The sequence below is a fragment of the Gouania willdenowi genome, chromosome 10, assembly GCF_900634775.1.
Source record: "Gouania willdenowi chromosome 10, fGouWil2.1, whole genome shotgun sequence".
Lineage (NCBI taxonomy): Eukaryota > Metazoa > Chordata > Actinopteri > Blenniiformes > Gobiesocidae > Gouania > Gouania willdenowi.
In genome coordinates, this window is record NC_041053.1 from 12,696,957 (window position 1) to 12,723,294 (window position 26,338).

The 26,338-nt window shown below is 37.6% G+C and overlaps 1 protein-coding gene across 2 annotated transcripts; it reads right to left on the minus strand.

Annotated features, from left to right (window-relative positions):
- Nucleotides 1-372: 372 nt before the first annotated feature.
- Nucleotides 373-23,180, minus strand: ssrp1a (structure specific recognition protein 1a). 2 transcript variants are annotated; one of them, XM_028459334.1, is made up of 19 exons: nt 23,106-23,180; nt 21,449-21,528; nt 19,027-19,212; nt 15,692-15,797; nt 13,528-13,721; nt 11,907-12,007; nt 11,659-11,788; nt 11,467-11,570; nt 9,653-9,781; nt 8,259-8,480; nt 7,371-7,443; nt 7,258-7,263; nt 5,049-5,181; nt 4,188-4,233; nt 3,941-4,073; nt 3,706-3,873; nt 2,581-2,678; nt 2,301-2,502; nt 373-578 (listed from the first exon to the last, which is right to left on the minus strand). In XM_028459334.1, the coding sequence occupies exons 2-19, from the start codon at nt 21,500-21,502 to the stop codon at nt 501-503; spliced, it is 2,163 nt and encodes a 720-aa protein (XP_028315135.1). In that variant the 5' UTR covers nt 21,503-21,528; nt 23,106-23,180; the 3' UTR covers nt 373-500. The 2 variants fall into 2 exon arrangements, with proteins under 2 accessions (XP_028315135.1, XP_028315137.1); XM_028459336.1 differs by lacking the exon at nt 7,258-7,263.
- Between the last annotated feature and the right edge of the window lie 3,158 nt (nt 23,181-26,338).

The following is a 26,338-nucleotide window of genomic DNA, read 5'->3' on the forward strand; positions in this document are numbered from 1 at the left end:
AAAATGGTTGAGAGTGAAATCACCGACCATTAATGAATGGATCAATATTGTTCAGAAGATCTACATTATGGAGAAACTGTCGTTGTCCCTCAAGGTGCAAAAAAACAGATTTTACAAGCTTTGGTCCAAATGGCCAGAATACATGAAAGCAGTGAGATCAGATTTTAATTGACCAAATTTGGAACATGTGTGCCAACATTTTGAAAAGAAGAATGTATGTGGATGTTTGTCTCACGTGGTAAAAACACAATGAGGTGACGACCCCCCCCCTTTACTTTTTTGTTCTTTTCCTTCCCTTTTTTCAATGTTCAAAAAATGGAAAACTCAGGAAAGACAATGTGTACTAAGACACTTGGACTCTTGTTTTTTTTGTTCATTTTATTCAATGACAGAAAATGGGAATAGGGCCAAGAAAACTGTAAATTCTACGAGTAACATTGAGTTCACCTGTGTTTTTTTCAAATAAAAAGTGAATTACAAAAAAAATAAAAAGTGTGTGTTTAGTCGGACTCCTCCTCTGAGCTGGCGGGTGTGGACGCTGCCTCTTCCTCCTCCTCCTCCTCCTCCTCTTCAGACTCCTGATTGAAAAAAAGAAAAAGGTTCAGTAAAGGCTCAAACATACTCGGGCGGACCCCGTGCACAACGGACTGTGCGCAGACTGTTCGCTTTGCTTAGAGCTTACATACATGTTAACAACTACCGCGTAGTTGTTAACATGTTGTTCACTGCTGTACCTTTAACAGTTTCTGTACGTACTGGGTTTACGTATACGCAGTGTGTGGTACGGGTTGTGTTATTGGAGGGAAATTGGGTTCCTGGTGTTCCTCTGTGCTTCTCTAAAAAGATTTATGAAGAGAATAAATGTCGTGTTTAAGAGGATAGTTTGAGGATGGCTGCAAAATTACAAAATACTGCAGAGGTTTGATGAGCGACCAGAGGTAGGCAACTCCAGTCCTCGAGGGCCGGACTCCTGAGAGTTTTAGATGTGTCCCTGCCCCAGGTGTGTTGAATTAGGGAGACATCTAAAAGTCTCAGGAATCCGGCCCTCGAAGACTGGAGTTGCCCACCCCTGGTCCAGGCCATGAAAGTGCTGGAAAAATGAAGTTAACAATTAGACGCGGGTTACAGAACTCGACAAGAAGCAAGCACTGGCTGTGGTTTTGGGACTTGGAGGAAGAGCCAGTCAATCAACATGGAGATATCTGCGGAGGAATTGGTGACAACGGTATGACTGCATTATTTGCAAAACTGAATGCCGTTTTTCTGAAAGAGGAAAAAGATTGTACGTACGTGTACAGTAGTTTCCATTAAAATCGTACATGTTCCTACATGAATAAAAAATCCTCCTACGCTACAGTCTACGGGACTCCACTTCCCACAATGCAATACCCAAAACTTTTCCAACAAGGTCAATAAGTGTTTAAAGAACAGATGAAAACAAAATTGGAGCAGCAATGTCAAATTAAAAAAAAAAAATGTTTTTTTTTTGCAAATTATCTTTGTTTCATTAATCTGTGAATTTCATTGTCCTACACCAGGGGTGTAAAAATCAATTTAGTTCAAGGGCCAAATATGGACCAGTTTATCTTAAGTGGGCCACAGATTTTAGGTGGGAAAATTAGATTTTTTTAATCATTATTGAGCTCTAGAATGCACGTCCATATATAAATAATAATATCAAAGCAATAAGTGACAGATATCAGTCCTTGCAGTATCTTCACTTTTAATGTATTCGATTTTGAGCCCTGCTAAAATGGTGGCGTTTCATTGAATTTGTGTAATAATTAGGAGATTTCTAGCTGAGATATCTACAACTGAATTAGTTGGTATTTTACACAAGGAATCATAGATTTCTTTTTTGCTTTCTGCTGAGGGCTAAAAAATGGGCGTCAGAGTCATTTTAGTGACTCAAGTGCTCAATATGGACCAGTTCTTTGAGAGATTTTGTGGAATAATTTGAGGAAAAATGCAGGATTTTGGTAAAAAAAAAAAAAAGTTATTTTAACAATTTACAATTGAATTATTTGTTAATTCACTTTCACTTTCTCCAGCGGGCCAAATCGGATGCTGTGAAGGGCCGGATTTGGCCCCAGGGCCTTGAGTTTGACACATGACACTGTCTTCATCTGATAAAAAATGTTCATCTCCAACAGCTTTAAAAGGACTGAAACTTCATCCAATCCTATTATTGCCATTGTTTTATTTGTCTGCCACCTCTCTGGATCAGAATAAACAGCTGTGTGTTGTGTGTGAAGCCGGAATGTTGTGATAAATGATCAGATAATAGAAGCTGGGTTTACCTTCTTCCTCTTGGACTTAGACTTGCTCTTGGACTTGCTCTTGCTCTTACGGTCTGAGTCTGATGAGCTCTCCTCGCTGGTCTCGATGAATTCCTTGCTCTTGAAGCTGTCGTTGGTGCCGCCTCGATCCCGGTCTCTGTCTCCTACAGCAGACTTCCTCTTCTTCTCCTCCTGCTGCTTACCTGCTGACTTTTTACGCTCCCTGAAAGGTGGAGAGATGAATGTGAGTGATAAAGTCAAAGGGGATAAAATAAAATAAAAAAACTACCTAAAGACTTACTTCTTAGGAACGGGGGCTGACCCTCCTCCACTCTCTTTGTACTCCTCCTTGGCGATGTCGTATTGTCTCTTTGCCTCGGCTGCTTTGGTCTCCCACTCCTGGAGTCAAACAGAGAAACAGTCAAATCTATGCAATGCTCAGTGTCCCACTGTTTACATACAGTTACTATTGGGGGTGGGACGATACACTGAGTTCACGATACGTTAGGTGAGAATAGGCTTTGCTGTAACGCTCAATATTTTTTTTTTTTTTTTACACGGCTGCTACGCAGGGCTCTTGTTTTGAAGTTAACCAAAAGTTCAGTCAGTAGCACAATGGAGGAAATGTTGGAATGAAATGTGTTTCCTTGTGTTTTATGGATCAAATGAGCACATATTCTACTTGGGTCACTTTCTCTCTTAAAATGCTTTCAGAACTTTCAAAGGTGAAGAATCAACGTTGATATTTAGCCTCAGTGTGCTTCAGGTTTTTGTCGTAGGTTTTGAATGCACCTTGGGAAATGTGGAAGTATACTTCAGTGGGAACGCTCACCATCTTTATCATAATAATAGCATATAGTGGACCAGTGTTTCTCAAATTAGGGTACGCAATGGCACTACAGGGGGTACTTAAGAGAGGGAAAGAACAAATGAAAGCATTTAAAACAACAGGTTTTAAGTTAATATTACTTGAAAAAAAATTGTAATCATAATAATTATGAAGGAAATAATTTTGATAAGAACATGAACTGAAAACACAAGGTCCCACACCATGCAGGAGATTACCGGAAATTATAAAAACTATAGAAATACATCTATTCAGAAGGCTCTAAATACGGTTTAATTCCCCTTATACTTTAAAATGTGTTTTAACACTCATTCATTCCATCATTTTGCTCTATAGTTGTTTTTTAATAGTATTCTGAGCAAAATGTTGTAGTCGGACAAAGGGGGGGGACTTGGATTCAGAAACGAGAAAGGGGGTCCTTGAGCCAAACAAGTTTGAGAACCACTGTGTAGACAGCATATACTCATTGAGTTTGTAGTGCATAGTAAGTTTCCAACACAGCCATAATGTCTTGTGTGATGTGTGTGGATTGTAAGAGAAGCAGGAAGTGTGCCTCCACCTCCACCTCCTCTTCCTCACCTCCTTCTCTTCTCTTCCCAGCTGCCTCCACATCTCTCCAGCTTTCTTGGAGATCTCAGTGACGGAGATGCCGGGGTTCTCTGACTTGATGCGCTCTCTGCTGGCATTGAGCCAAAGCATGTAGGCGCTCATCGGCCTCTTCGGGCCTCCTTTGTCTTTTTGTTTCTTCTATTTGACAAAAACAACATTTAGCTCATCAACGAGGACTTACATCACACAGTGTGGCACCGCTCACCTCTTTGCGTGGCTTTCTTTCCTTCTTCTCTTTCACCACTTTGGCTTTTTTGGCTTTTTTCGTCTTCGAACTTTCGTCTTCACTGCCGTCATCGTCCCCGCTGCTGTCGCTGGCTGAGGCTTTGCTGTCGTACCTGATTCAACAGTTATGGCCACGTTATGGTTAAAGCATGGGGATAAAATCTGCAGTATGTATAGAACAGGCTTTGGCTTTCATTCCACATCCATTTCCCAACAATGTGACTCACTCTTCTGCAATCTCGTCCACCTCTTCACCAGGGTTGAAAGACTCGTCTAACCAGAGATGGTTACAAAAAAGAGAAGTTGTGGTTAATAAAACCTAATGCTCTTTTACCATTATTTCAGGGTTTAACGACTCATCCATTAGATTGATCAACCGATTTATATTCCTACGATTCAACTACATCGATCTGTGCTCGGCAAGTTGTCCTTCCTGACGACATTAATCAATCTAAAATCATTTAAGGTAATAAATCGATTTTATCAATACAAGGAAATAACGTATTGGATTTAAATATGACAGACTTCATATGGATGTGATTTAAAAGCACTTTTAATATTAAAGACATTACTGTCTTACCCCCACCACCCTAGATAAAACTCATGGATCTATACGTAAAATAACCACACTGTTTATTTGTTATTTTCATTTGGTTTTAAAACGAAATAACCAAAGAACGAACAGTACATGGGTTGTAAACCTAATATGTATTTTTAATGAAAACCAGAGAAGAAAAGTTAACATCCTGTTAATTTAAACTGAAGTGTTGGTTCGGCTTCACTCAAGTCATTTGTCATTAAATGCTGTTAACTCGTTTATGTCCATAATTAATTTAAAGAAGATTCTCTTACAAGAAACATCAGGAATCTATGAATAATCACCTGTACTGTCCAGTATCCTGATATTTATTTCACGGTCACATTGGTTGAATTATTATTTTGCCTAAAAAGTCAGTGAATCTTTTCAGATGGAATTGTTCTACATTAACCAATATCGTCCTTGAATAGAATCGGCAACAATGAATAGTGATTAAAATGGAATCATTGCTAAAGCGAATCGTTACACCCCTAGCGTTACTCATACTCACCACTTTCATCTCCAGAGTTGTCGCTGTCGTTGCCCTCCTCTCTGATCTTGCCCTCAGCCTTCATCCTCTCCAAGTAGGCGTCATGTTGGTCTTCGTCTGAGTCGCTGTACTCATCGATTTTACCCTTCATGCCCTGGGAACAAACACGCATGGGTAAAACATCTGTGTTATTCACAGCTGCTATACAAAAACTGGGCAGAGCTCATTACAAACATCAGCACGCATTTAACTTTATTATTTTAAATAAATAGTGAGTAAATAAATAAATTATTGATTAATATTTACGTTATTATTTTTCTGAATTTTTATTGAATTCTGAATGACTTTAAAGCTGCTTAACCACATAACTAAGGTTTTAATAAACTGTATCTGTGTCTCATCCACACACAAAAACACTGACAACGTGACGTTTCTGCTGTTTTCACAGATCGAAAGTTAACGACTCAACAATGACGTATGTTGATATTGTTTTTAGTTATAATGAAACACTCAAATGCAGCCAATCAAAAGTAACGTTACAACATAGGAAACATGACGTGACTCGTGTCTTTTCCAATGAATAAACAAAAGAAATCACGGTAAGAATGGAGACAAAGCATTTCCTTCTACGCTTCTGCACCGGTTCTCAACCCTAAGGAGGAGGTTGCCAGATGCCTAAGAATATTTGAGCCCATTTTTGCTTTTTTTTTACTCTTTTTCTGCAACTGCACCAGATTAGCCATATCTTAATCTATTTTCTTGCCATATTTTTTATCCTTTTAATGCATTTTTGCTACATTACTCCCATTTCTGCCACTTCGCTGTCAAAATTCAATGCCTTTTCTGCCAATTTTGTTCACTTTCAAGACATTTTTGGCCAATTTCATCACATTCACGATTTGTCATCGTGCCCATTGTTTGGCAGAAAAAAGATTGACACTTGACACTTTGAACCCTTTCTAGCACTTTTTGTGTCCGTTTTTGGCCACTCTAATTCAAAACTTTTAACCATATTATGTGGTTTTTAAAATCCAATTTCACCATCTTTTCAACCATTTTTGGTCACTTTTGACCCAATTAATTTCTGATTAAAACAAGGATTTACATCTTTAAGATGACTATATACTATGGTGCAAGTAATAATAAACATCCTGGATTACAGTGGATATTATTTAGATAAATAAATAAATAAATGTGGTTATCATAGATTCATAGAATAATGGGCCTCTCCCCGTTATTCCCCCTATAGATGGACCTGTCTCCATATGACTTTTCTTCAATGTTCATGTCTGTGTTCAACCATCTTCAGCTAAAGTGGGGGTCCCCGGTATCTGGGTCCTTTATTTTGGGGGACACAGACTGAAAAGACTGAGAACCACTGATCTACAAGACTTCAAATCCCACAATGCAAAATGCGATACTTTTCTTAAAGTTCAAGTCACATGACCATTTGTCAACAACCTGTTGTTATTGGTGGAGTCAAAAAAAACAACAACTTTTGAGCAGCATTTTCTACATTCACAAGCGGATCCATTTTTAAAAATCTGAGTTATGTGGTTAAGCAGCTTTAATCAAAAACTGAATATTTCAAGATGAAAAACAATTTTACCTCACTTTCCATGTTTATTTTTTATTTATTTTTTAATCATTCCTTTGACTTTATTTGTATTTAGTAAACGTTCTTCTTGTTCCACCATCAGCAAATAAATAATTACACGTAGAAACGTGACATTCCTTCCATCCCCATTTAATCAGTGACCAACGCTGCCAGTGGACGATCAAACAGGAAATGGAGCTCGGGTTCAATCATTCTTATCGACCCCATCACCATGACGACGAATAGCCCTTCTTTACCAGCAGTACTTTGGCTAACACATCAGGAGCCATATATACGTCAACAGAGCCTTATGGGTAATGCAATCAACGCCACCCAAGTTAGACAACGATCACATAGCACCCCCCCCCACCCCCCCCACAGGCACCACATTAGTCAGGATGATGCAGACACACAGTTACCAGTCAACCAGTCACTCCCTCAACACCCAAAGATTAGCCATTATTGTCCCAGTTCAAGCTCTAACACCAACTGCATCAACAGCATAGAACCTATTGAAAATCATCATTAATGATCATGGTTTAACACATCATCAGCACGCCATGCAATCAAGTCCCTGCACACCAGTGCAATCAAATGCCTAAATCCACACAGGACGCAGGTGACTTCACCTACCTTCTTCTACAAGGACACACAAACGAGAGAAGGGCGACAAAGGTCATTATTTGGAACAAATCCTATAAACAAAGTCTTTGTGTTGCACACAAACACATCCTTGTGTGTTTTACCTCTTTGAAGCCTCTGTTCTTTATGTTCAGCTTCTTGGCGTTAACAAAGTCAAACAGTTTACCATACTCCTCCCTGCAAAACACAGGAAATAAGGAGAAAGTGGGATTATTTCAGGATTGACTTACTCAGTGAACAGCTGCTCCTGTAACCAGGGTTAGGGTCATTTATAATTGATAATTAATTACAATTATGGCATAATTATAACGGTAATTTTAAAAATCTGCTGCTGTCGTAATCTTAATTAAATTGTAATTGTGTTTAAATAATTGACTTTGTAATTGTAATTGCCATGAAGAATCTATAGAAATTGTCAATTATAATTTAACGCTAAACTGGGGAACCATGTGACAGTTCTACGTACAGTTCTACACATATGCAGTCAACAATTATTCAAATATGTTACATATTAAGCTTTCCCACATTTTACAAATTAAAAATATATATAAATCCAGGGGTATACTGCCACAAAAAAGGCTCAGACACTCACACTAAAAATATTAAAACCTTTATTTTCATTGATTAGGTTTAGCCTAACAAGGTAAACAATAGATAGGAAAGAAAACAGATATTTGTTTATAGTGTATTTACAGCTGATTTAGGACCTGTTATCATAAGAGATGCTAACAGCAAGCTAACACAAGAGGAATGTTAACTTTTATTAGGTTATTTATTTCAGGCTAAGTAATTGTGATTAATTGTAACTGAACTTTAGTAATTGAGAATGTATTTGTAATTGACTTTCTGAGGATAAAAAAATATTGTAATTTAATTGTAATGGGAAAAAACATCGGTCACAATAATCCTAATTGAACACGGGTAATTGAAGACATAATTGTAAGTGAAAGATGTAAGTGAGCCCAACGCTGCCTGTTCCAGTGAGCGCTCACCTCTCGATGCTGCTGAAGGTGTACTGGTTGCCCTGTTTGGTCTCGATCTCAAAGTCAAAGGAGCGCGTTGTGGTGGTGCCGCGGGCAAAGTTGACGCAGGAGATCTCCTCGAAGCGCAGGTGGACGGGTGGTTTGTGGACGTAGATGAAGCCCCTCTCCAGAGGGTAGAGGAGGCCTGATGAGGCTTTGTAGGAGCACGTGATGCATTGGGCTCCAGAATGCCTGAAGATCCCAGAGAAACAGTGAGACAGGGCATGTCAGTAGTGCAGTGGTTCACAACCTTTTTCTTCTCGTGACCCCCTTTTTATATCACACATTTCTGGTGACCCTCAGAGACCTTTTTTTCTTCTAAAATCTGTTTTTGATCATGTTTGCTATACTGTGTTACAAATACAGAGTAGCCACTATTAGTGCACAATAGTGACAGCTCAGATATGTTTATATTGCATATTATAACTAGATTCATATTTGAGAAAGTGAAAGTATTAAAACATAATTACTTGAGATTGTGTGTGATGTTTTCATTTGAAAGAGTTTTCTTCCTCTTCCTGCACTGTTTATCTATTTATATGATATGTTTTTTTTTTATTATTTAAAAATCTAATTTTAATGGCTTTTTTATTGTATTGCTCTAAGGACACTGCTTCAATTAAAAAATGAATAATAATAAAAAAAACTATATAATTGTAATGAGTAATTCTTTATATTTTATTAGTACTAGACATTTCAGGTAACCATTTTAATTTTACTTTCAGGCGACCCCACACGGGGTCAAGATGATGGGTGTAAAGATTAATTGATCTAGACAGATTGTTTGATCAATGATTTAGTCAAATGGATCCAAAGTATAAACATCGATATCATCACCATTTAGCCTTCTGCTTTGTTAAAACTCCAAACGTTAGTTGGTGAGAAAAAAGGTTTTCCAAAGAATGTTTGTCTTAAACAGTCAGGCAATGAAATTCTCAAAATGTGTCAGTATTGTCATTTTATTCTTTAATGTGAAAAAAGAAACCCAGATTATTGTCTGCTATCAATCGCAGGCATCTAAATCGAATCAAATCGAAATCGTATCGTGGCAGGCATTGTGACATCGGCAAATATCGAATCATTGTTAATCGACATTGTATCGTATTGAAATCAAACAGGTGATTTACACCCCTAGTCACGACCCCAAGGTTGAAAACCCCTGTTCTAAGGACACGGCTGCAATTAAAAATTATTCAAATCAAATAAAAAAAAAAATATATATATATATCATTTTAATGATTATCTTTTATTGTATTATTACTAGACATTTCAGACGACATCATTTTATTTCCAGAAGAAGGTTGAAAAACCCTGCTTTAGTGTGTGTGTGTGTGTGTGTGTGTGTGTGCACGTGTGCAGCTCACCCTTGGAAGTTTCCAGGTACTGTGATCTTGCGGTTAACGAGGGCCTTCATCACTCTGCTGACCATCTCGTAAAGAGAACCCGACATGTTTTTACTGAGTTTCTTCTCAAAACGCCGCTCCACATCCTCCCTGTGTGCAGGAAACACACTTTAACTCAATGAGGAACTTTGGTTTCTTTTTAGCAGCATCTCACACTTCACAACTTATTGGTGTCTTCTATCGGTCTGTGACGCCCACTAGTGGACAGATGCATTACTACAACTACAACAACTAAATGAACAGCAAAGAAAGGCAACTTTTATCACAATAATGTGATCAACATAGAAGCATGTCAGCTTTTACAATAATGACTAATCTGAGCATTAACACATGAAAAACTAAATATTTGTGTGATTTTGTTGTTGCTTTCTGTGTTTTCTGAGGTATTGTTTATTTTCTGTCCTTCTGTGAAGTTTTGTTGTCAACTTGTGCATTTTTCTTGTCATTCGTGTTTGAGTTGTTTTGTGTATTTATCATTTAATTACTTTTGTGTACTTTTTATTACTTTTGTGTATCTTTTAATTACTTGTCTATTTTTCCATTACTTTTGGTTATATTTAAATTACTTTTGTGTATCTCTTAAATACTTTTGTGTATCTTTTAATTACTTTTGTGTATTTTTAACATGTATCTTTTACTACGTTTGTGTATCTTTGAATTTATTTTGTGTAGCTTTTAATTACTTTTATGTATTCTTTATTACTTTTGTGTAATTTTTGTTGTCCTCTTGTCTGTATTGTGTATATAGGTGTAAAATACAGGGTCCAATATTTTTGTCCAAACATAAATTCCAAAACATTAAATTTAGCATTTCCTACGTTGATGTGCTGCCGACATCTACCAGGGACCCCGACACCCGCTTAGAGCTGATGAGCTGGCGTTTTGGGAGAAATTCAGCGAACCTTTGGATGTGTACCAAAGAGCCTCGGAGTAGGAGAGGCTGAGACTGGATCACCAGGCCAACCTCATTGGCTACCTGTCCGGGAGCGTTCACAGGCCGGACGGTGGAGGGGGCGGCTGTGGGTACCACCTGCACCCGCTTTGAGAGCTTCTCCTGTCCGATATGTCTGAGCTTTTTGTTCAAACCCGCCACCACGTTCACCCGGTACCCCCGCCTTGAGGAGCCGTCCCCGCTCCGCCCGCACTCCCTGCACATCACCGTCCACTCCCGCCCCTCCCTCTCCAGACACTTCTTACAGAAGCTGTGTCCGCACAGCAGCGTGGCATTAAAATATAGTATTTGGGAATTAAAAAGCATTACATTTGACTTGCTTCTGCCTGTATCAACCCTGTGTAATTCTGTGATTTACATGAAATAAAAAGTAAATTAATACAGCTTGTTTATTTATTAAACACTGTAGTGTGACTGAGTTCAGTAAGATTATTGTACCAAATTTTAAATTAAGATTTTTTTACTTGACCATAATACTAAAATGCACCAGAATGCTGGAAATTGAATGCATTACGTTAACATTTGTGTTTCTTGTTTATTTTCTGTTCATCATTTTGTGTATTTTTTGTTGTCCTTTAGTCTGCAAGTGATTTTGTGTATTTTTTGTTAAAATGTGTTTTTTTTTTTTAAATTATATTTCTGTAATTGTAATTTGTTTTATATTTTTTGTTTTGTGCTTTTGTGTCAGTATTTTGTGTAGTCATTTTGGTTTTTTTTGGCATTGTGTGGATTTTTCTTGAAATTGTGTGCGTTTACTTTGCGTTGCTAGTTTCCTACAGCTTATCGGCGCATTTGACTACACAGAGCATTTCAAATGTCATACTCGCTCATGTTAAGAGTGAGGTTGATGTCTTCTTCTTTTGAGAAGAGCAGGATGAGAAAGTGATAACGTGTCTGTCCCTGTTTGATGGGAGGATCCAGACTGATCTGTGAGGATGACAGAGGAAAGAAAAAACTGTGTAAAATGTTCAAAGAAAGCAGCCATTGAAGAACCGTGAATAAAACATGTACTTACCACAAAGAACATCTGCCTCTGATCCTTGTGAGGCAGCAGGAAGAGACGGAGGACGGTGGTGTAGGGAATCTTATAGTCAAAGGTTTTACCGTGCAGGTGAAGGAACGTTGGGTAGATACGGATGTCGTATCTAAAATGAGGGAGAAAAATTAGCTTTATTTTCTGGGTAATTGATCAATATGTTGTCGTTTCATTGTCTAAGTTTCATTCAATAATAATATTGCAGAATAATCATTTAATGTGATTACCTTCCTCTGGGTGTGAGACACTGTAGCTCTTTGAAGATACAAACGGCGTCTCCGGTGGCCTGGATCACGTCTGCCTTAGACAACACGTTCTGGGCAAACGCCTGCAGAGGAAACGACCATGTGATAATAATCACTGTTTTAAACCAGGGGTTTTCAACCTTGGGCTAGGACCTTATTTGAGGTCACGAGACACTGGGAGGGGATCACCAGATGCCTTCAAGAATAATTTGAACAATTTCAGTGCATTTTTGCTTATTTTCACCATTTTCCTGCAACTACACCAAACTTGCCGTATCTTAACCTTTTTTCATCCCTTTTTGTTGCCATATTTTTGCTCCTTTTAATGCATAATAATATTAATCCTTTTTCTGCACATTTTTTACACTTTCAAGACATTTTCAACACTTTTCCCACCTCATGTCACATATGTTGACCCAATATTGTCACTTTTAATCTCTTTTTGCCATATTTAATGCTTATTTTTGCTAATTCAACCACATTCCCAATTTCTCATGCCCATAATTTGCAAGTTAAAACAAATTTTCCCTACATTTTTAAATTCCATTACCCACAATTTGCAACTTTAAATCAATTTCTGTGGTTTTTAAAAACCCATTTTACCACCTTTTCCAGCATTTTTGGTCACTTAGCCATTATTTTATGATTAAAACAAGGATTTACATCTTTAAGATGAATATATACTATGGTGCATATTATAATACGAAACCTCCTGGATAACAGTGGATATTATTCAGATAAATTAATAAATGTGGTTATCACAGAGTCATAGAAAAATGGACCCTCATTTTGCTGACTTCATGGATGGACCCCAAAAAGCTCTCCCAGTCTTTGCATTCTTCTACAGCAGATGTTCTCAACCTTGAGGAGGAAGTTGCCAGACGCCTAAGAATATTTGAGCCCATTTTTACTATTTTTCTGCATCTACACCAAATAAGCCATATCTTAACCTATTTTCATCACATTTTCTGGCAATATTTTTGATCCTTTTAATACATTTCTGCTACATTACTCCCATTTCTGCCACTTCGCCAATAAAATTCAATGCCTTTTCTGCAAATTCTTTTTACTTTCAAGACATTTTTGGCCAATTTCATCACATTCATGATTTTACCACTTTTTCTGCCTGTTTTTAGCCACTCTAATTCGAAACTTAACCATATTCTGTGCATTTTAAAATCCCATTCTACCACCTTTTCCACCATTTTTGGTCACTTTTGACCCATTTTATTTCTGATTAAAACAAGTATTTAAGATGACTATATACTATGGCGCAAATAATAATTAACTTCCTGGATAATAGTGGACATTATTCAGATATATAAATAAATGTGGTTATCATAGATTCATAGAACAATGGACCATCATTTTGCTGACTTTATGAATGGACCCCAAAAATCTCTCCCTGTTATTCCCCCTTATAGATGGTCCTGTCTCCACATGACTGTTCTTCAATGTTCATGTTCGTATTCAACCACCTTCAGCTACAGTGGGGGTCCCCGGTATCTGGGACCTTTATTTTGAGGGTTGTGGGCTGAAAAGGTTGAGAACCACTGCCTTAAACTAAAGCGTGATCGTCTAGTGAAGAAAAGCTGGGCCTCACCTCTACAGGGTCTTGTCGCTCGTCTGACTGGCTCGGTGGAACGTAGAATCGCACCTCCATCAGGGACACCTCCGTGTCATCATTCTGGTGGAACTCCAGGGTGACCTCGTTCTTTCCTGTGGCACACTGGGAAACGTTGGACAGCGGGATCTCAAACGCAGTGTTGTCATTGACGTCAAAAGATAGCAACGGCCCTGTGAGCAGAAAATTATGTTTTTTAAAACTTAAGTTTGGAAGCTTTCGGTCGTTACAGCTTTTAAACAAACTAATCAAACAATAACAATAGTGTTTATTAATCAAAACTTTCAACATACTTGTTTCTTAGGTTAATGTAAACAATCTTAAAGCTGTTCAGGACAATCGTTTCATATCACATACCTCCATAGTGTAGGATGCACAGATCAATAAAATGAAGATCATTTGGTGGAAAAAGATGTAAAAGGTTGAATCTCTACACTCTCTTAGCTGTGTTTCCATTACCCTTGAAAATGAACAAAAATCGAAATAGCACAATAAAAACTTAAATAAAAAAATAAAAAACACTCAAATATAGCAAAAAAGTTTTTACTCTTTCATAAGGAGGTTTTTAGGACATTTCTATATTAAAATGTGTCACAAACGCTCAATGGAAACACTTTTTACGTAATTACGCATCACAGGATGTGACGTACCTGGTCACATGACCACTTCTCTCGGAGAAAACATGGCGCGGTACGTGTGAACAGAAGGAGACCGAAACATTTTGTAGCATGATACTTAAAAATTATTACTGCCATATTAGACGTGAAACAACAAAGGAATTAAATGTGTTATGAAGAGGCTTAGAACGTCCGTCTTCCTGCAGCGAAGTCTCGCGGGATGAGATTTGGAGAGAGTGACGATGCTCCAAAACAACCTTTAATGGAAACACGTTCAAAGTACAAATGTACTTTGTTGAAACTTTAGAAATATTGTCTTTATTTTGCAAAAATCTGTACTGGAAACACAGCTAATGGTGGAAAAATGTAACCCATTGCATTGTGGAATGTGGAGTCCAATAGACAGATGCATGCAAGTGTTTTTACTTCATTCTTACCGTGATTTCTTGCATTTGCTTCACAACACATTTCTGGTGTTTTGATGGACTGAAAGCAAAACAATGTTTTTTGGATGGGCTTACACCAAATCCAGCCGAAATTGAATGTCTTGCAAAGTGATGAGGTGATAACATAGGGAATACTGAGAAACAAGTTTGGATGCACTACAGCCGGGCCCGTGGAACGTCTACGCGCCGAATATCACGTACCACGTTCCCGAGAATTCCGTCAAATAACTCAGTTTCACCGAGTAAAACAAATCAAATTGTGCGACGTAAAATTATAATCTACGTTGAAATACCTTTGAATCGATAAATCACACGACTATGTTTCCATAAATTTGGAAATTACCAGAAATGGTGGGTGGGCCCCATTTCACAAAAAAGGCTGTGAGCTTCTCATTATATTCATTTATACAGTATTCATACCAAACTGCATTCTGATATAATATGAACTAATGGATAAGTAGTCATTTGAAAAATGAGGCCCTGTGAGACGGACAGGGTAATAGGCCCCATTTAGATATTGGTATGTGTCAATGATTCGGTACCACCAACCGTGGTAATATTGGACTCACAAATAAATGAAAAATTGACTTTTGTTTTTTCATGTTTCTTTTGGGGCTCCAAATCGAAAAATCGGGCTCTGAGCGTCCATGCGTACACATTCATAGATTATAACTACCAAATTTCAGCCTGATCTGTTCACAAATAACAGAGAAGAATAACAACAAAGTGAGTGGCTTTTTGAGTCTGGTAGCCCAGCCTAATAAAAACCGAAACAAAAATGGAGTCAAGCCATCAAGTAAAAGCACTTCTTTGCATCAGTCTACCAGAATCCACTACCCACAATGCAATGCGCACAACTTTCCCGATACATTATTTACAAACTTTCCAGTGGCAATTTCATGCTTTTACAGAAATGTTTCAATCAAATGATGTTTAATGTATTGATCTATGAGACCTACACTATCTGATAAAACGTTATCGTCCTGTGTAGCTTTAATATCGACTGTCACTGTCAGCACATGTCTAACAATAACGTGTCCTTAACGCTTCTACAGAGGAAAAATGCTTCAGTGTTTATACCTGAAAACTTAGCAGTTCCCCAATTCCAGCCCTTCACACACATGTCCTTATCAGTCACCTCCAACTTGTAGTTGGTCTTGAAAAACTCTGAAATCTTTTCAAAGTCCTGTTGGGGGCAGACAACAGTGGTAAGAACACACAAAGGAAGAAAAGGCAAGAGAAAAGCTCCAAAGTCTGGAGTCTGTGTGGGTCCTCATCGCTAATAAAAACACTGCAAGAAAGGAAGATGAATGGAGGAATAATTAATCACATGGCAATTGTAGCTGCGCCTGCCGCTAGGGCCCCTGGGAGAGCAGGAGGTGAATGTAATCCATCCGCCTCCTCCCCTCTGGAGCACCACTGACAATCAGCCTGTTTATTTATCCTGCAGGCCCACTTACAAGTGGAGAGGGCTCACACACAGCGACAAACACACACACAGCGACACACACACACACACACACACATACACACAGCCATGGTAGTACAAACACATGTGGAAGTGATTGTGGTGGGCGAGTGTGTGCAGGGCAGAATAAGCCTCAGTGGGATACCAGATTTATACACCTGGATATCTGCCTGTCCATAAGGTTATTACTGCCAATTAGACCCGTGTGTGTGTGTGTGTGTGTGTATTAGCACACACACCACCACAGAACATGGATATTTGTATTACTGCTTCATCAGCCACATTAATGCTTAGTTTGACAATTTAAATTCAACTTACTATACATTTTTGACAAAGCAGACAATTTATTGAAACTTTAACATAAAATCCTAAAACTCAAATACTTTACAAATGAAACTTAGATCAAATTAACCAACAAATGGATCTTTTAAATGAATGTCAGTGTGTTCTCTGCAGGCCTGTGGTTTACCAATTCATCCTAAAATGGCTGCATGTGCATTTCCTCCAAATAGATCATTCTCTGTTCATTTTGTCTTCTTTTTGAAGGATTCATTTATTCAGACATCTTTTTTTTTTAACCAGGAAATTTACTTTGGCAGCTGACTGTCAACACGTGTCAGGAGATCAGTCTTCTTCAGAGGCGTCTGCTGATCACATTGATGTTTTCTTGACTTCCGTGTAATAATTCCAGCAAGTTATTTTTGTCTTTTTTAATAATATAGCAAGGTTTCATTTATTTCCCAGGAATTTTACTTTGATCAACTGACATGTTTTGACAGTCAACTGCCAGTCTTCTTCATCTCTATAAAAGCAAGGGATGTCTGTGTGTGTGTGTGTGTGTGTGTGTGTGTGTGTGTGTGTGTGTGTGTGTGTGTGTGTGTGTGTGTGTGTGTGTGTGTGTGTGTGCGTGTGTGAAATATCTCTGCAGATCAGGACAAGAGTGACCTGAGAGTTTCAACATAGCTGCTGATTGGTTCAAGGGTGTGCAACATCGGATTTGGTTTGGACGCCCCACCTCCTGAGCCTACGGACTCAGTGAGGATGTCATTAATCCTACCTCCACAGTGATGATGTCATCAGTTAAAACATTGGAACATTGGTCCTACTTACTCTCCCACTGTTCGATAACAATACGTACTTCCTACGGCCACTGCACTAGTTATTCAAAAAGACGACAACATGAACTTCCTGGAATTATTCCGCGGAAGTCAAGAAAACATCAAACCGATCAGCAGACACCTCTAAGGAAGACTGGCAGGTGACAATAAAAACATGTCAGGACATCAAAGTAAATTTCCTGAATAAATGAAACTATAACATTCTCCAAATACAGCAAATGTAAAATCTAAATTCTGTCAAACTGCTTCTCTGTTTCCATCTTGTATTCCAATAAAAACATGTTCAGTAATTCTCCTTTAGAATAATTAATGTCAATAGTTTAAAACATGTCAGAAGTATTTAGGGTAGGTTTATGACTGGAAGATGTCAGTGCAGACTGAATGGAAGCACAATAAAACATCTTCAGTCGTAGCAACAATCAGTGTCTTAACAAAGCAAACATTCAGTCTCATCAATACTTGTGGTTGAATTTCTAGGGCAAGCAAAACAATATATGGACATGGCCACTACTATTGAAAATATGAACAGAATTACTTATACACTGAACCAGTAAATTAGTAAATACTATGTTAATTGGGGAAAATGGTTTGAGTATTTGTGTGTGTAACTCTGAAAAGTACCGGTAATCTGTAACCCTGCTTTTTTCATGATGACAAGTGTATGTTCTTGTTGTTTTTTTAGTCTAGAAACATTTATAAAATAAAATGAAATAATGATGCCTATTCTTCTTCAAAACTCACAAATAAACAAATGTGCAATCGCATATTTTACAACTATACTAATAATGAAGTTCTTTGACTATTTTTACAGTTTTTACGCTCAATGATCTGCATGGTTCTTTACTGATACCGATTCTTTCAGCTGTGCACGGATTGAGTTTAGAGGAAAAACTAAATCTACCTTCCTTTAACATCACTTATATTCCATGTCTGTGTCAATGACGTGAACAGAAGTTACACACGTGTCCACGCGACACGTTCAGCTCGAGGGCTTTGCGTGCCAGCAGCTCAACCTGTAGCCAGTTCTAGATTAGCGACACGGACTGTGTGATGATAAACAATGACATCACGGCTGCGGAAAGAGAACATCCATCAATTAAAAACAAACACACACACACACACACACACACACACACACAATGATTAACCCCAGGAGATAGCTGTGGCAGGCTTCAGGTCAGCCGTGCTCCACCTTCTTACTGTTCTACATGTCTGTTAACATTTCATATTATCCACACACACAGAGCAGTGGGCGGGGGCTGGGGGGGAGACGAGGACAAAAAAACAAACACAACCATTATTTTGTCTTCCTTGTCCCTTTTTGGAGCCAAATTGTTTCAGTGAATCAATCTAAACACTGACTCTCATGAGCAGATGATTACACTGTTTATGGAACACACATGCTAGCACTGGTTTCCCTCATTAATCCCATTAAAAGCTTTGTGCAAAGGGGCGGAGTCAGTCAGTCGCATGGTTTCTGACAGAAACCCACACACATACGATGACGGCGGTGCTGCTTGTTGCAAATGTCAGCCTGGAAGTTGTTTCAGTGGTACCCAGGCTTGTGTTACATCCCCTGTCATAAACACTGGGCTCAGTGTGTGTGTGCATGTGTGGGGGCGGGTCACCAACTTGTTCCACTGTTGTCCTGTTCTTCTCAACGTACGCTAACAATTATTTCCCAGAAACTGGGAAGAAAAGTTTAGATAGTGGAAAAGTGAAGACAGCTGCTTCACAAACTATAAAAACCATTGATTTTTTTCCCCCTGGACCCAAAAAGTCAACAATGTGGCTTTGATGGCACGTCGTGGACGACGTCCAGAACTCACCGTGTCCCTGAAGCCGTCGTATTTGTAGATGTTCCCCGTGCTGGTTCCCAGTTTGATGCCATGGCCCAGACACACTCGCCTCCACTGGGCCAGGTCGAGTTCTCCTGCTGGGATGCTGTCCACCTTCCCCGTCTTACTGCTCTTGTAAACCACGTTCTGCTTACTGAAACGCAGCCGGCCGTCGTTCTGCAGCAGCACAATAAGGAACACAAAGACATTTCAGCTAAAGTGGAGAAAGAAAGTTGTGAAAGAAATGCCAAAAATAACACTGAACTTATTGAACAGTCTTTACTAGTTTCTCTTGTTTTATTTTTTTTTACCAAACTCTAAATGGTACAAAAACCCTTCATACCCTAAACATAACAGCTGCTTCTTTCTCCAAAATTATACATACTTTTACTACACAAGGGGGTCCTGACGCTATTTTGATATCACTTCAATATGAGGTTATTTTTCAGGGTCTTCCATTTTTTTCCATTCAATTGTAAAATATGTTTTAAGTCAAAATGTCTGCACCCCGTTTACTAATAATAAATGAGGCTGTTTTTATTATGTAACTGCTGACTAATTGCTGACTAATGATGCACCAAAATGAAAATTCTTGACCGAAACCGAAACACCAAAATAAATTATTATTCAAATTATTATTCCCAAATGTTACTAACCTCACTAAAACTAAATCATTGCGAAAGTAGAAATAAATACAAATTCTTCAAAAGAATAAACCAATTGAAAATGTAAAAATGTTTATTTAGCACTGACATTCCAATAATGCACAATATAGAATGAAAAAAATAAAATGTTTAACTTGACCATATTTACATGGGAGCTTTAATTCCTCTTTAAAATGAAATAAAAGTTAATTCCTCTTTAATCTGACCTTGTAAACACATAATTCCTAATGCTAATTTAATTTCGAATTAGGTGGCTGGTTAATTCCGTTTTTAATTCTGAATTAGATAATTTCTATTTCTTGTAAAGACTTCACTTGGTTAAAGCGACTTTAAGTTCATTCGTATCGTTTTGAGCATGATGACGACATAATCCAAAATGGCGGAGGTCCAGACTTCAGCCTAAACTATTTAATAAGAGCCTTAACAGACATGGATATAATGAAAAGAGTGGATAGACGGACACATAAACATGCGGACTTATTAAGCACACACGGACCTCGGTAAACACGGTAAACGGAACAGGCTTCATCGGACAGCTGGCACTAGGACCTGGAGACAAAGTAAATGCATCCCGGCATGTACGGGCTGTAATATCACCATATTTATCATTTTACCTGTTGTTAGAGCTACTATCTTTACCAGGGAACAACTATTTCTTCCTGGTTACTGTTTTCTGGAGTTTTACCGGTGATTAGCTCCTATCTCTCTTCCACTCCATGGTCCAAACTGAAACCGTGTGTTATTGTGGAGCTACTGCTTCAAAACTACAAACAAAATAAAGGTGAAAACAGTTCTCATGTGTGGTGTTCTGTGTTATAGCCGACAATAAAGGGTTTGTTGTGTGTTTTTCCTGATAGACATCACGTTCTCCCCCTGTCCAATCAGAGCCGTCCCAACCCCCAGACCTAAAGTGGAATTATCTAAAGCCGAATAAACCTGTTTTCCATGTAAACCTCGTTCGGGAATTACCATTTCCATGTAAACACAAAGCAGAACGCTGTAGTGCATGTGTTGTTCGTGGGGGCTGCTGTATGTGACACTGTGTTGTTGCTGCTGCTGCGGTGTGTGCACATAATGAGAAAGAAGCGCTGCAGTAAAATGCTTTTAACAGAGCATGTTATATTACTGTGATGATGCTGTCGGACTAACGTTAACTTGCTAGCTCCTCTGAAGGAGGGACTTTGGGACGTTTGGAGGCAGGGCAAGAGAGCAGTGGAGAGGGAGGGATCTGGGAGTTGCGGACTGCATCTTTAAGGTGAGAAAAGCGATTCAGCCGATAATGCACTTTTGAGCCATTTTCGGCAGCTGAATTGTCAGTGCATCACTATTGCCGACTATTGTTCTCTGAGTAATATCACTTGATTAAGCCTTTTATAACATTTAACACTACAAAATAAGAAATTAAAGTATGTATGAACCATGCTGACATCGCATCGCACGTATAAAATCTAATAGTTTATTCAGCAAACAACCTGCAGAAACAATCAATTGGCATATTTAAGTCTAATATAAGGGGTGACAGGTGAAACATACAATTTGTTAAAGAAAATGATTTTGTTCACGTTTTCAAAGTGTACGTAGCTGCACTTAAGAGAATAGCATTAAAACTGTCAAGATTGGTGCATTATTATTATTTTTTAACTTCACTCGTGTCTTTCTTGTGATAGGAGTACAGATGAATGAGCTTTCACTGGGACCTGTACTGGATTGACAGATTTAGAGAGTGTGTTGTGATACTGGACACTGACCCAGGAGCCTTTGACCTCCTGGTAGATCTCATTAAATTCCAGCGTGTCTCCCATCTCAGCTCCAAGCGATGGCTGACACTCTGCAAAATGAAAACAAACAGCTTTAAGGATTTGGGACAAGCAGCAGCAGCAGCACAATGGTCCTGTTTTCAATCATAGAATCACCTCATTATTGTTCTGCAATATTATGATTACATTAAGCATTACCGATTAGAAATTATTTGTATATATTTTAAGAGTATTTTTTTTTATAAATCAAGCACTGACAAAAGCTGTGTTTGAAATGTCTCATTCCGTACTATACACTACTATCTCAATGAGTATATACTGTCTACTATATACTATAAGCATAATTAGGATGATGAGCATTCCCACTGAAGTATACTTCCAAGCTTCCCAAGATGCATTGCAAACATACGACGACAAAAACCTGACTCACACTGAGGTTATATACTGTATCTCCGATTCTCCACCTTTGAAAGTTCTGAAAACATTGTTACCAAGTAGAAAATCAACATGTGCTCATTTGATCCAGAAAACTCACATATACACATTTCACGCCGACATTGCTGAGATTTTCAGAAACCCTCCATTGTGCTACTGACAAAACTTCTGGTTAACTTAAACTAATGGATGACAAGAGATGCTTTTATTTTGAAAAGGGGATGTTTGATTTTTAGCTTGAAGCCGGTCCCAGGACCATTTTACATTCTGCTCACAAGGCATCATGGGGCGGTTGAGTATGACTAGTAGTGTGCCCACCGTGCGTACTTACAAAATGTCCAGATATAGTATACATCAGAGTATTTCTCGCACACTCAATCTTTCCATACTATCTAATGTGAATGCACTACAAACTAATTTTGACGTCAAAGTCATACTTAGTTTGAGTAGTTTGTTAGTATGAGATTTCGAACACAGCCAAAATGTAGTTATTGATAATTTATGAAATATACTTTATTAATAATTAATCATCATTTATACTTCTTAATTTATGAATACCAACACCTCATAATTTACATTTACATGTAAAAGTACATGTAAGATGCATGTCAATTAGTCCAAACACAGCATTTAATTTCAATGAAATGTTATATAATTCATTTTTCATCATCAAAATTGGTGCTGATCAGTGTTTCTGTTTTAATGCTTTTCTTATCTAGGATTAAAGTGTGTGTGTGTGTGTGTATTTTCCATCAGTCTTCACCTTAACAAATGTGACTGTGTTCATTGGCTCTCACACTCACTCCAAACACTTGTGAACAACGCGTCACTATCACTATATAATAATAATAGTTCCTTACCAGCTGTTTACACGTGGTGGTTTTATAATAAACAGACAAGTTAAATCACAAACAATAGCTAAGCTAACTTCAGAAAAAGCGGTGCGTCTCTTTTACTGTACGAGGGCGAGTCTCAGAAGGAGCGGACGTATCATCTCTGTAGGGGAAGCCTGACTCGGACACACCGCCATTTAAATCAAGCGCACCCTCAAAGCTAGGTCTGTCCGCAAAAACATGAATTAAAAAGAAAACTCTGATCGCAATACAACCAAATACAGTTAATGTGGCCAATGCACACTTCCCTAAAGGTATAAGCTACCAATAGGTCCTAAAGCAGGTCAGAAACTGAACTATGAGGATGGTTTGACTCTTACCGTCTGTGTGATATGCAGCTTTGTCCGTTTCCCGCGTGTAGCATTGGGAGCTAGCGCTACGTCACCGGAAGTAGTCAGAAGGCGTTTGTATTTACATCCGGAGTAAAAAAACCACACAAAACAAACCAAAACGATTTTTTCTATAAAAAAACAAATAGAAACATGACAAACCAAAAGTATTTGCACACTTTTAATTTCTATATATACATATATGGCTGGATTTATGGGGAAATTAAAATGTAAAGTTGCCATGGTAACTGGAGCACTAGAAGCAGTGTCCACTTATTACCACTAGATGTCGCACAAAACAATAAATTACACTGGTAACGACGAAGTGTTACATGATTAGACAAAGCACACATTTTCTGCGATACACATCTCTAGCACATGGTTTCATTAACACACAACAACAACAACAACAACAACAACAACAACAACCTGTTGTATCCATATAAATACAATAAGACAAGTCTGTCTTTAGACCACACAGGTTCATTATTGAGCTTTGACCAAAAACACACAATTTTGAAGTTACATTGACGCTTACAGTCATTAAGTCGTCTCATTTCATTGCTTCTCATCTTTAATAGCACATAATTTGACCATAAAAGCTGTGGAAAAAGATGTAACTTACCTCCACAGTGTGAATGAATAAGGGATTGTGTCTGCTCGTTTAGTTTCTGATTATTATTATTATTATTTTTAAAAGCACAATATATGTTGAAGATGTAATGATTATGCTAATAATCATATTTAACGTCATCAAATCCATGTTCTTGCTGAATTTCCTGCTAACAAAAGCAACGTGTTTACTGTTTACAGGTGCCATACCAGTGTTATTCACTATCAACTTGTGTTCCAAGCTGGTAACAATTGAATTTAAATATACGATTTATAATGACTTCTTTTTTTTATCCTAATTGTTTTAAAAGCTGCAATGGGTTTTCAATGTTGTTTCATTAGATACAAACTGACATTTAAATTAAGAAATCACTTATAGGCCTACTCTTTAAAAAATAAAAAATAAATTAACAAGTTCATTTTGCATTAAAAAAAAAAAATCATCATCATCATATTTTATCCAAACATTTCACATTCAAGAACTAAGTCCACACATTTATTGCATGCAATGTGAGCTCTAACATGATGAATAGAGTTATTTACATTTAATTTCAGTCAAATATAACAAGTTTGAGATGGAGGAGTCAATTGCTTTTGTGGCCACTGTCTCTAGACCAAACTAAGGTATTTGATTTAAAATCTAAAAAAAAAAAAAAAGATGGTGTTAGAGGGTAAATGATGTGCTTTTATTTATTTTTTTTCAAAAAAACCAAAATGATCTGATCTCACAAAATAAATTTGAGTCATACGAATAGATGACTTTAATGTTTTTAATTGGAACCAATCCACTTTTTGATTCATCTGCTAACTCAGTTGAATGAGCTCCTGAAGGCCTCTCTGGACTCACTTTAATCCAGGGTTATAGAATCCACTGTCAGTCCGCATGAATGCACCACTTTATCCAACAACAGCCACATCATGAGTCATGGTCAGATCTGGCATATTTGAGCAATTATAACAAGATAAATACACAATAATTTATTTAGGAGGCCTGGAATTGAAAAAGAGGGGCGTTTTATGAAGGAAATGTGCGTAAAAACTTGGAAAGTTGCAAAAAATGAGGGAATTTTTGGATGCAGAAGAGATGAATTATAGATGAATGATATCCCATGTCCCAATCCTGGGCTTTATCATCATTTTGGCTGCTTCCAACACAATGTAATGGATTAGTGGGACAGGCCTCTGGCCCCTGGCCCCTGGCCCCTGGCCTGCTGCTGACACACAAAACCGCACCAAGGACTCACTATAAGGACACAAAACAGTCCTGAGTGATCAGACATCCAACGAATAAACCAAGACTATTGACCTGTTTGGATTCATATTATTTAACAACTTGACAATATTAATATTTTATTAATTTATTGGAAGAATGGTTTTTAATACTTCTGCATTATTTGTTTATTATATATTGAATGGATATATAGTTTGTACCTGCTGTTCTTTAATATTGTGTAATAACATTATTAATTATGGTTGTTAACACTATTGTTGTTATTATTCTCACTATTACTATCATTGCTACTCTTATTATTGACTTTTTTTGTTTATTTTTAATCCTGTTGTTTTTTAATGTTTTGTTTTATTAATGCACATAAATACCGTATATTGAATGTAAAAATACTTTGTTATTTGAGTGCCAAAAATGTGTAAACAAAGAAAGAAATATTATGGTTATTCACAATTTAATATAATTTAGCTTTATATGCAATGAAAAAACGGTTGAATCAATTCCTGTTTTGGTTCATATTATTTAACGACAAGACAATATTAATATTTGATCAATTTATTATGACAATGGTTTTTTAAACTGCTGCTTTATTTAATATATTAATATTGTGAGTGAGAACATTTTACTTGCTGTTTTTTTTTAATACCGTGTGATAATATTATAAATTAATTAATTATTTAGCTTTATATGCCAAAAAAAAAAAAAAAAAGAGTTGAATGATAAACTTAAATTGATTGAGTATAAGCTACAGTTTATATAAATTAAGATAGTTTGGATTTTTTTTAAATATACAATTTAAATTGATTTATTTAGTTTTGAGAAATGATCATATGCATGTGTGATAAAAAACAAAAAACAAAAACAAAACAAAGAGTTTTTAATGACAGTTATTAGATGAGGTATTATTATCTTTTTTGCGGTTTGTGATTTTTATATACAATTTATATTGATCGATTGATTGACTGATTGATTAAGTACTGATGTATGTATGGGAGGAATAAAATCAAAGGGTTTTTAATCAGACAGTTTTATTTTCTGTTTTCCGGTTTGGGATTTTATTTTTTATAGTGACGCTTTTCTGACCCGCTCGAGCCTGATCTAATCCAATCCACTTTGATTTGAGAAGAAGCGCATGTTGGAGATCAAAGGGTCTCACATCAAAGGATCGGCTGGTGAGGATGATCGGACATGAGGGGGGCGGGTCCCGAGAATGAGCGGCTCCTTCGGGCTGAGATGAGCTCCGTCAGCCGGAGGAAGAGGAGGAAGATGAAGAAGAAGAAAAAGAAGGAGAAGAGGAGGAGAGGATGGAGAGAGAGAGAGAGAGAGGGAGGAGAGGGAGGGAGGGAGGGGAGCAAAGAGGAGGTACAAAAAGCCTCCGCAGTCT